The 12124-nt window shown below is 44.6% G+C and overlaps 1 protein-coding gene across 7 annotated transcripts in view; it reads right to left on the bottom strand.

Annotated features, from left to right (window-relative positions):
* RCC1L (RCC1 like) overlaps positions 1–12124 on the bottom strand; it is a 74518-nt gene that overhangs the window by 35803 nt on the left and 26591 nt on the right. For 5 of the 7 annotated variants that reach the window (XM_050929489.1, XM_050929488.1, XM_050929490.1 and 2 more), the window contains exon 10: positions 11374–11459. In XM_050929489.1, the coding sequence (XP_050785446.1) occupies positions 11374–11459 (86 nt within the window). Of the gene's footprint in view, positions 1–9195; positions 9820–11373; positions 11460–12124 lie in introns of those variants that run through there. The other 2 variants (XM_050929484.1, XM_050929485.1) reach the window with 2 other exon arrangements.

Raw genomic sequence — 12124 nt, 5'->3', positions numbered from 1 at the left:
TAGATGCAACCTGCACAGCATGCTCTGTGATGTGGGGAGGGGACTGTGCGTGTGCAAATCAAGTGTGGCATGTCTCAACGCAGCAAGACACTAGGACAGGAATTTACCTTCTATCCACGAAACGTCACCTGAGCCATCAACTAACGCTGCCCTAGCCAGAGTTGGCAGAGACAGTGCCAACAGGCCTAATGGGGAAAGCACCATTGCAAAGGACCCACCGGTCTGCAGCAAGAAAGAGGATTCCTCTTTCCAGGTTAGTTTTGTTTTATTCTGCACCTTTAACTCCTTTGCCTGTTTGTTAACACGCTGTAGTGGGAGAACAACTTGCCTTGTTCAAGTTTAACCCATAACTGGTACCATGTTTTTTAAAAAAGTAAATGGCCAGATTTTACAGATGCATCTGTGTGAAATCCTTCCGAGAGTTTTATGTACCTGCACTAAAGAATTTACTGTAAAGCTTTTGTGATGCAATGGATCTGATTTATGTGTGTGTAAATTTAGAGGGAAAGGTGCCGCAATCAACAGCACTCAGAAATGATGCCCTAGTCTTCCACGGAAGATTTCACACAGCATGCGGAGCAGCAATAAGAGTGGCATCGAGCACTCTCATTTAGAGGTACTGCCTCGTTATTATTTTGTTATGTCTTTGTGTTTGTTTATAGTAGCAGCTAGATTAAGGCCCCATCATGCAGTGTGCAATGAAAGCTCATAGTACGAAACAGTGCCTGCTTCAAAGTGCATAGACTGTAGGTAGACAAAGCCGCAGAGAAAAGTAGTATGACATTTCCTGTTATGCAAATAGGGAAACGGAGGCACAGAATGATTAAGTGACTTGCCTGGGGTCACACAGGAAGTCTGTGACAGGGCCAGGAGTTGAATCCAGGTCTCCTGAGTCCCACTGTACGGCTTTAACCACAAGACCACACTTCATCACTACCTCAAGGCCATTCAATGCCCAATGGCTGATGAGCATGGCAGTTTGGATAAATAATGGTTTATGTGAGGTGGACACCTCTCCATTAGGTATGAGTCTGAAACCATCAATCCATTTCACACAGGCCAACACACCTGGGGCGGAAGGTAACAGCTCTCATTCCCGTAGACCTGCGGGTAGCGACCTGAAGCTAGCATGAGCTATAATCTCTGTGAGCCATCCAGGTGGGTACAAGTCTGATCTCACTGATTCAGAGCCAAGTTCACAACAGCAGGCAAGGGCCAGAGAAGAGGAAATGGCAGGGCTACGCCCTCTCTCTCTCCCCCTAAGGAAAGGCTTCCCTCACTCTAGAACACTGAGGTTTCTTTGCACTGTCTCCACATCCATGACCAAGTTAGCCAGAAACACCAAAGAAGCTCTTCCAATATTTAGAGCCATCATGGCTCTTTTTCAGGCACGTTAACCCCAAGACCGGTCCCCCTGCATCTTAGCTGCCAAGTCCTGTGGCCCCCTGTGATGTTTCATAGACTTTAAGGTCAGAAGGGACCATTATGATCATCTAGTCTGACCTCCTGCACAATGCAGGCCACAGAATCTCACCCACCCACTCCTGTAACAAACCTAACCTATGTCTGAGCTACTGAAGTCCTCAAATTGTGGTTTGAAGAACTCAAGCTGCAGAAAATCCTCCAGCAAGTGACCTGTGCCCCATGCTGCAGAGGAAGACGAAAAACCTCTAGGGCCTCTGCCAGTCTGCCCTGGAGGAAAATTCCTTCCCGACCCCAAATATGGCAATCAGTTTCCCATCCTTTATCCTCCCTTCTCCTGGCTAACGCAAGGGGGGGGGGGGGGCCTGGGTCAGCTGTGAATGGTGTTTCATAAAGATGGATCCCTGTTTATCCTGACAGTGTATTATTATGAAAAATTGCTCTCCACGGACAAAGCGAGTCAGTGCAACACTTAATTCAGCTATTTACCAAAGGTCTGTAAATGACCTGACACCAAAATGTATATATAGCCTTATTCTATGTTCTATTAATCATTCATAATCACTGTCTGTTTGGTTTTTATAGACCTCTGAATTATGTGACCGGCACATTGGGATTTAACCAGCCTGTGACTTTTGTGATCAGCTCATACAAACTAATAGCTGCTTTTCCACATCTGACTGGCATAGACGACATGTTCTTGTTTTAATGCCTCCTGTTGTGATGTCTTGCACAGAGCGACACCGCAGCATGGGGAGAAAACAAAACTCATCAGCAAGGGACTGGCAGTTCCTTCAATACCTGGCCAGAGACACCCTGCTCAGAGAGGAACTGGGTAAGAGGCTTATCCCCATTTTGAATTCCTATATCATGAAGGCAGCCTGCAACAGTGGTTAGAGAAGATTATGGCAGATGATTCTCTTCCCAGCTGTGCTACTAGGATTGAGGGCCCATTGTGCTAGGCTATGTATACGCACAGACAGTCTCTGCTGCAGAGACCTTACAATCTCAGTGCATGCTGAGTGCTATTACAGCAGTATTATTTGTAGAGCCTGGGAGTTCCAGTCCTGAACCAGGGTGCCAGGCGCTGTGCAAACACACAACAAAAAGGAGCTTATGGGATTCTAATAAACTCTCCCGGAAAATGTTTTGTCAGACAGGAAACAACTCCTGGCTTGCAATGACTCTCACGCTTGGCCTTGTTTCCGTCATTCAGACAGAACAGCAGCAGAATGGCATCATGCACCCAACTGTGCAGTTCCGTGGCTCTGTATCTGGAGGTGCAGTACAGAGCACGGCTCTGGGGGGACCTTACTGAATGATATATAGCCAGTAACCACATTGGGTGAAATTCTTGCAGGCATACAGAAGATGTGACAGTGACAAGACCACTGAGCCCCCACAGTGAAGTCTCCCTTCCCTTCACTTCTCTTATGTAACTCTTCCCCAGCAGGGTTGTTGCCACAGATTGTGCTGTAGGAGCTGGATACATTATTCCAGGCCTTCAATTATTTGAACAACACCTAGAGGAAAAGGGTTTTCTGCTTATTTTAGATGTTTTGGTTGAATAAGGGAGGTGTCCTTAGCTTTATGGATTTCTACCCCTGCCTGCCTTCCCACAGATCCACTGCCCCCTGGGAACTTGCAAGTATCTTTATAAAGGCCGACTCAGAAAGATCTGAAGAGTCTGTACACAATTCTTTCCGATGTCATCAATGTAGTTTTAGTCAATAGCCTCGGGTAAATCTGAAGCCCTTTGGCACTTGATGTCTGAAAAGGCAGAACATGCAGAAATGAGACATCTTCAACCTCAGTGGCTCAGCCTATAAGATTACGAAGGAAGGGTAGAGTCAGCAGTGTCAGACTCCCAGCCCCTCTCCCTGCCCCCTAAATGTGTTCTCTCCAGAAAATAACTCTCCTACAAAAAGACTTTTAAACTAAATTTTGCTACATATTTAAAAACAGTAACAAAATCAAACCCACCCATTTCCCTCAGGAATGAAACTCAACATCTTATGTACCACAAAACAGATGGTAGTTTAGAAAACTGGCAGCAAAATCAAGCTCATAGTACTGCAGGAATAATTGTTTAATCTTCAAGAACTGCTCTGCTGGTGGCATGGGGGCCTTTTTCAGATGATTTATGCTTGTCTTTGCAGAGTTTCTCTGGGATGAAATATAATAGCACTAGGAAGGAGAGGTCGAGTAACACAAACAATGGCTGGAATGAGCAAGACGTGCTGAGGAGAGATGTCCAGATCCCGAAGTGATCTTGCAACCAAGTTAGTAGAAGAAAAACAGCTTTCCTCTTTCCTGGCCTCTTCTGATGAAACAAGCCCATAGTCACATCCCTTTGTGGGGACAAAGGTTGGTCCTAGCTCAGTGAATAGGCGGGTGTGGTCTCTCTCACATCTCCCCTCCAGAGCAGCCAGTCTCCAGACTGCTGTTTTGAAGTGGTTTGGAGAGAGATGGAGGCTCTTTCGTTCTCTTGCCCTATGAGGACGCTTAAGTAAGTCTGTGAAATTTGTGTTGAACGGCTCTTGTCTGAGTGACGTTTCACTGAATGTTCTGAAAAGAGCAATTCCAACAGGTTCTGAGGGCAGTAACGCAGAGGGGGATTTGTTGAAGATGTAGGGAGGAGGGGCATAGAGTTGGGAAGAGGAAAATACTCCCCTTGTCCTCTCTGCTGCTTGCTTTCTTCCTTCCTTTGCCCTTTATTTCAGTTAAAAACTTCAGCCAGTCACAGCAAAGGCAGAGCTGGTTGAGTTTCACACCACACAATTTGCTTTTAACCAGGAGTCATGCTGCCTTTTTCCGGTAAAGGGCCTCCTAGAAGTGGGCTCCTACTTGTGCTGGTAGTTCTGTAATGCACACAGGTGGGGGATAGGATGAGGCCGAAACTATCTTGCGTGTGTTGAGAGAGGATTTGAAGTGAAAGGTGATCATCACGCTTTTGGAAAACTTTTCCTATTCCAGGGACTAGTGCCCATGAACACCCAAAAACACCATGTTAATCACAGAAGTGCAGGACTAGAAGGGATCTCAGTAGGTCATGTAGCCCAGACTCCTGCACTGAAGACAGGACTAAGTAATAAATAGACCCATCCCTGACAGGCATTTGTCTAAACTGTTCTTAAAAACCGCCAGTGTGACAGTTGCCTGGAATTTGCTCAGTGCTGTGTGGTTGAGGAGCCTGAGCATGATTCAGGGAGCCAGAAATGGTGCAAGCCATATTTTCTGAGTCTGTTTCCCTATTTGCAATATACAGATATTTACCTCCATCACAAGAGTGAGGCTATATTATCCACTGTCTCCAATGCTATGTAAGTGTGGCGGCTGTTGACCATTGGAGACAGTCCTTGATCCAAGCACCCTGTCCTTTGGGAAACTTTGACCCTAGAGCAGAAATGGGCTGAAATCCTGGCAGCATCCCTCCACCCTTCATAAACGGAGATCTATGTGTTTTGCTGTATGAGGAGTATTAGATGAACCCTTAAAAACCGAAGTCTTGTCTGCACCCATTTCGCATTGACTGTGTTGCCCTTGGGGATTCTACAGCATGTCTCCTAAGGAAAGAGGGTTGTCAAGATGTCTTTGGCCAAAATGTCCAATCTCCCATTGCTGTCTGACTAACTTCACAATCTGCCACTTACTGCTCTAGCAATATCCCCCGAGCCTTGACTGTTCAGGCGAGCAGTTGTCCTCGGAGCCCAGTTCCATTAGTAACATGCCTTTGGATTTAACATAGTGAGCGTGAAGGCTCCAAATATAGATGTTCCGGTTCACTGGTAGCTCTCCCTGCCTCTCTCACAAAGCTATAAACTAGTGTATAGCATCTTCCCCCCCACCTGTAGTTAGGCTGCCATGGAAGCAGGATGATCCTTCACACATCAGCCTCCAACCAGGACTTTCCTTTCCTCACCTGTATTTCAATATTCACAGCATGATGCCGTTAATTAGAAAACAAGGAATTGCAAAAAGAGGCCCCAAGTTATCTTCCACTCAGGTAACCTCCTGTCACTTAGATTTATTCCTCCAGCAGGCTGACTAGAAAGCTTCAGTGTTTCCCCAGCACAGCTGTCACTGCTGTTTCACGCTCCCATCGGTACAAGACACCAGCATGATGAGCAAGTGACCTAGGAAATGCAGATCCCAGCCCGGAAGTCATCAGCTTCCACTAGTAATTCCCTTTCTGGTAAGTAGGAAACTGGTCTAGGCAGACAGTAAGAGGCTGGAAGGGCACTGAAGGCTTAGACACAGTTACCTTGCCTGTGTAGTGTTGCTTTGTATTCTCGCATCTGAATGTTAGCTTGGACGCTCCCTCTCTGTCAGTGCTGCCGTCTTATAAGTTGATCTATTTTACTGCTTGCTTGTATTCAGTAAAGGGAGGGGAGTAAGGAAGAGGAGTTGGTTCTTTGCCTGTTAGGGTTACAACTAGCTAGTGGGCAAGAGAGAAATTTTAAAATCCAGGTTAAAAAGAGACCCTGAACGAAAAGATCTTGTTAAGGCTTAAGATAAGTTCTGGGCCACTTGCACTTATTAAAGATCCAAAAAGGAAAGCTTGCTTGTCCTGGCATCCTGCCTAAATGTTATAACTGCCTTCCTAAATTCCCCTGTAGCTGCAATAACCTTTAGTAGGCTGCATGCTTCCTGTCCTGACCTGGTGTGTACAGTTGCTGCACGCTGGCACGAGGTGCCTGTTTGAACCCAGAGCAGGCTGCACTTCAGCAGTGAAGGAAATGACCCTCCCAGAGAGTCTGCATATCAATTCAAAGTGCAGTAACACTCTTCAGCCTGAAGGGAGCGATCTATGAATGTACAGGGAACAAAAGCAACCTCTGCCACCAGTTACTGTGGAGGGGTATCTGGGAGATGGCACTGTTTCCCTGTATTTAGAAAAGGAAATAACTGAGGTATTTCAGATAGTGCGGTGGGGTGATCACTGGATTGTTGATGAGGGAAGCTGTAAGGATTTGTCTATGTTTGAATTTTCAGTAGTGCTTAGTTAACACAAGTGTGAATTCTAGTGTAGCTGAACCACCAAAGTTAGTGCCAGGATGAAAACATTTGTTGCTTGTTGTTGTTAACCACAGACTGCAGCTTAATGCTAGGTACAGGTTAGGACAGTAAGTGGATAGCAAATCCTATTGAAAATACAGGGCAGTGTAGGAGTGTGGCTTGTTAGTTACCCTAATTCAAACAGCCCAGTGTTAGCTATGACTAGCAATAAACATGTGTCTCTACACTTGTATTAACATGTTTAAACATGACTGAAAATTCAAGTGTGGACACAATGGGTAAAATTTTCAAAAGCACCTAAGTGACTTAGAAGCCTAAAACCCCTTGACTTTCAATAGAGCTTAGCTTAGTTTCTTTTGAAAATTTAAACCATCTTGTATTAGTTTTATAAATGTATGTTTATTATTTATTTGTATTATCATAGTGTTTAGGAGTCCCAGACATGGACCAACTCGATGCTGTATAAACACACTGTTCCTGCCCCAAACAGCTTACCGAGCTCCCCTATATATAAAAAAATTATACTGAAAAATATCCATCATCTTGCTTTTCCTTTTTTATGTACTAGCACTGATGGATTAATACTACTTTAATACAGTCCCTGGATCAAACCAGCGCAGCTTTCTGCATGGAAAAATTGTGCCTCTCTAAACTGGTTAGAGCATTTTTTAAAAAAAGTTAACCAAAAAGAATAAATATAGACTCATTTACCTGACGTTTCCAAAACCTTTCATCATTATAAAGGCTCATTAGAGATGATGAATAACTCCACATGAGTAGGAGGCAAAGTTTTGTTGTGGATTATAAACTGGATAATGGGACCCTACCAGATTGTGTCTGTACCAGCACACCAGCAGGGGGAATACACTGCTGTAGTCTAGTATGAAAGGACCTATGGGAATCTGTCATTAAAACTCCCATTGACTTGCAATGGGAGCTGAGCACCTAATTAATTTAAGCTCCTTTGAACTCCCAGATGAAAATTTCTTGGGTGCCTGATGCTTCTTTACCATTCAAGAATGGTAAAGCCATGTTTTCCTACCAAGGCAAGAGGAAATGTTAATTAAATATAGCAGCAGACTTCTGCAACTCAACAGTTCTTTCTGAAAGCTCTCTGTGGTGCCTGGACTTTTTTCCCATTATGTTAGCTGTGTGCTGAGACCTCGTCTATCATGCTGCCCAATACAGTTTCATTGTTACTGTGTCAGTCTGTCACCTCCTCCTGTCTTATACTCAGATTGTAACTAACTCCTTTGGGCATGGAGTGTCTGTTTTTGCTTTGTATTTGTACAACACATAGCACAATGGGATCCTGATTCATGACTGTGGCTCCTAGGTACTATGATCTATTATTGTTATAATACTCTCTTGATGGCCCCTTCTGACCTTAAAGACTATGAGTTATCTACTACTACTAGAGTTCTGGTTCTTGTCTCTCTCAAACCTACTCCTGTAATATCATCTTGTTCCCCTCTAGGATTTTCACCCTGGTTGGAGATGGCAGCATCTGTTGTTCTTCAGGTTTCCTAACTGTGCCACCTTTGGTTGGCTGCCATCGAAGGACTGGAATGTGGTGAGTATCCCCATTGGAGGGGAGCGTTATGATATATTAGCCATTTATGCCTTGCTGCTGGACTCTGTTTACCTGCAAAGAAGTGAGGCTGATGCTGTTGGCTAGACAAGTGCAGCTGCAGTTGGATGTTCCACAGAACCCTCACTCCCTGCCCAGACAGCTTTCTGAGGTGATGTACAAAGAGGGAAGGTTGGGGTATGCTGGACACAAGCAGGCAGGTGGAGTCCATGCTGACAGGGTTGCATGACTCAAAGCAAATGAGCAGTCAGCATCCCTATAAAAACTGGAGCTGGAGTGAGCAGCTTAGATGTGGGCAACAGCTGGATGGACAGATGCATGGTTGTTTACTGGGCAATTACCTGAAGGGATTCAGTGTGTGTAGGGTAGAGAAAGGAGCAGCCAGCTTCAGAAGGGACTGCTGAGCTCATGGCACATTATGGAAGAAGTCAGGTGATGTCATGTCCTGCCACCTCCCTCTGGGTCTGGTGTGCCCACTGTACTCTGGGCTCTAGCATGGCCAGAGGTACAAAGGTGGTGTCTTTGCTACCCCCAAGTCCTGGCCCTGGGTTCATTCCTGGACTTTTGCAAAGATACTCCTGCCAGGTTTCCCAAATCCACCCTATTCCACTACAATTGGGACTCTCTGCCTTAGCCTAGATTTTCAAAAACAGGAACCTCAAGTTGGCAATCTCATGATCTATTTTTAGGTTTCTAAGTGTTTAGCTCCTGTCAGCCCCCATTGGGGAAGGAGGGCAGAGGCCATGCACTGTTGGCACCACTCTCAGCAGTTGTGGGTGGAGATGTGAGTATGAGGAGTTAGAACCTTATAGACAATTACACTCATCCTGAAACCCAAGGCATCCTACCAGTGCTGCTGTAGTTAATTTATACCTTAAGGTATGTCTATATGTAGATCACTGCTCCTTTATTCCCACACACAGGGGCTCTCACTCCAATCTATCTGTAGCACTGAAGGAATGTCAAGTCCAATGGTGGAGCGTTAACTCTCTGGAGGAAGGAAAGCTTTGTCTACCTACACTAGAGCAAGACTGTGCTCTGCCTTCATCTACTCACAGGTGAGTGAAACATAGTGCAGCTCTGCTTCGTGTGTAACACACAAGGACATGGGTCAAACAGTGCATGACCAGTACCAGATGCTGAAGAATAGTTCTGCCAGAGTGTATTAGTCAGCATGTATTTATTTCATCCCATAATACAACTTTTCCTTTAGGAAACATGGTTGGCTAAGGCCATCACCCCCTGAAAGTGACAGCAGTGATGGCAGTAGAGCTGTAAACGAGTATACATCTGTACAAGTAAGTGCACGTAATACTACGTACTGCAATTTCCTCATGGAGGAACAGTAAAATGGTCATAAAACAGCTCCCCTTCTTGCCTTAATCCTTACACATTAGCAGAACATTGCTGCCTGGGGTCTTGGCAGCAGGGTGGTTGGACTCTTCTCAGCAGCCAATTAAAAATGTCTGATATGCTCATCTCTTCACCATCCCTATGGGAGGAATGCAAGGCTCTCTCCCCAAGAGTAACTGGAGACTCTGGATATGAAAAAACAGTTAACAAGGTTCCAAGCACCGCAGAGGTTCTTCACTCTTTCATTAAGGAGAAGCCTTTGTGCTCATGTTCAGTAATATAATACTGCACACATGCAGCATGTGATCATCTTTTACCAGCCATTCCCCATGCATAGCTGAGGTACAGCACAGCTCTTAGATAAATGATTTAACCAGAGTTACCATATGATCAACTCCACAAGCCACATCAACTACCTCGCCTGGAATTGTCACCTGGAACAGGAAAAGAAAAATTGCTTTCAGGCTCTTTGTCTGTCACCTGTGTGCATGCACCCATACCAGCCAGGCTGAGTTGCTTTTAAAGTGCAAGCTATAGAACATTTTGGTGATGAGGTTCAGTCTGGGAAATTGAGATTAGATTGAAGCAACGTCAGCTCCAATCACAGGCACAGAAACAGCCAACCCTACAGAATTCATCAACATGCTGTAAAGCGCAGACTCTAGTAGTTTTCCATGGAAGCACATAATGCATTTATGGAGCGAGCAGAAAGCTCTAATCAGACCTGGTTTGTTGGGAAATACAGGGGATTGGAGCCCCAGCCCATCTGTTCTGAAAGCAGCACTCTGAGTGGAAGGGGCATAGAACACAGCAAGATGATTTGTTTAAGCATCATACAGGTTGGCGTAGCTAATCACTGAGGACAGACAGAACAGTTGAACTGAGACTCTAACATGTAGAGTCTCCCAGGCTTTAAGGACAAGGGTGAATTTTTGAACTGGGAACACAAGCAGGTTAGTCATGCAAGTTATATTGAGATCTTTAAGAAGAGCTGAACACTAGAGTTTCAGATGTGCAGTCCTCAATGAGGAATGAAATAGCTGCTAATGGCTGATAGCTATTATCCCTCCTTAGAAGGCAAAATATTGCTGTAATTATGGTAGATGAGGGAAAAGGCAAACAGAACACTATATATGGTGGCACTCATGCTGCACCTCTTTTAAAGGAAGAGTAAGCTGCATTGCACCCTATTCCTGACCATTTTTAATGAACACACCACTGCCATCTACTTTGTCCAGCGAGAAATGGAATAGTTAGAATTTATGCACTTGTGCCTGTTAATTACTGTAGAAATTTAACTACCATAATATAATTTTGTAGCAAATCTTAACTATCAAAGTTGTAAATACTTCCTCCTCACTTATTTAAACTGCACTTCTGCACAAAATGGTCCCTGCTTTAATGTTTTTTCCTTCTCTCCCTTATTCTGTTTTTAAAAAGGATATTTCATGTGCCCAAAACTATATGCACATGTGACATGTAAGTTGAGAATTTAAATGCAAAGCTAGACAGTTGTGCCATGTGCTTAAGTGAGCTTTGCTACAGAAGCCTATCTCGAGTTACCTTAAAGGAGCCTCAGTTTCAGAGGGTGACAGCTTGAAAATCTTGTCTGAAATGCGCGGACACTTTCAAACTCGATGCTCCATGGACATAGGTATGGGGATTTTTTCTTTAATTTAAATGAACTTTCATACCATGTTTGACATAATCTTGGCCATCTTTGCTTGACAGAGCACTTAACTAGAGCCCAATCTCTCAGTTCTCCTGCTACAGTACAGACTGTAAAATGCCAGAACAACTGGAGACAGCACATGGCTCTGACCTGACTCCATCCCTTCTGGTCAGGTAGTCTGAGAAGGAATTGATAAGATCATCCTGCATTTGAAGTGTTCATGTTACTTGCAGTGCCAAAATCCCCAACTAGGCACTGAGTGGGTGAGGCCTCACTACCCCTAGGGCATGGTTGTGCTTGAATGCAGTGTACTTACCCTCCATGGGAAATACTGGTCTTCCATTCTTCCAATCCCCAAGCACCCCCTTATATTCTTGCCCCACACAAACAGCTCTCCTCTGTCTGCAACAAGCAAAAAACCTGGGTCAGATGGCTTTTAAAAAGGTCTTCACATATGAAGTAAGTAATTTTATTTACGAAGAAAGGGATTGCAGATGTGATACTTATGGAGGTATGGCCTTCTAGTCAATAACCAGAGGGTTATAAATCCAGGAGGAAAAACCCATAGGTCCTGTAAGTTTAGTTAATATTGCTCTCTCAAGTGTTCTCTTGTCTTCACAGAAGAGCTCAGGGAACAGAGGCAAACAAGTTTTTGGTCTGTATCTTTTCTCCTCCACCCACCCACCAGCTCTAAGTGCAGGATTTTATTTAAAAGAACAGCCTGGCAGAGTCCACTAGAGAATTCTGAAATCAACAGAAGCTCCAGGTGCTCCATCCTCAGTCTGAGTCAAAGCAGGAGCTGCAAGGACAGAGGGCAGTGATGTGACCTTCAAGATGTTTAACTTTACGCATCAGCGCAAGAGCTACAATGAGCCCCGTAAGCAAAGACAGTGCAATCCAGCATAAAGCCACCACTCTAAATCTGATAAATCTGTTCCTTAAGAGTGGTGGCTTCCAATCAGGGCAGAGCAAAACTGCATTCAGTACATTTAGAGAGGTCTGAGGCTTCTCACTCACTGTAGGTGCTCTTTGAAAATGTTACCTGGGTCCCCATTTCAAAAATTATT

Source organism: Gopherus flavomarginatus, chromosome 19, assembly GCF_025201925.1.
Source record: "Gopherus flavomarginatus isolate rGopFla2 chromosome 19, rGopFla2.mat.asm, whole genome shotgun sequence".
NCBI lineage: Eukaryota > Metazoa > Chordata > Testudines > Testudinidae > Gopherus > Gopherus flavomarginatus.
This window is presented reverse-complemented; position numbering and strand designations above follow the sequence as displayed.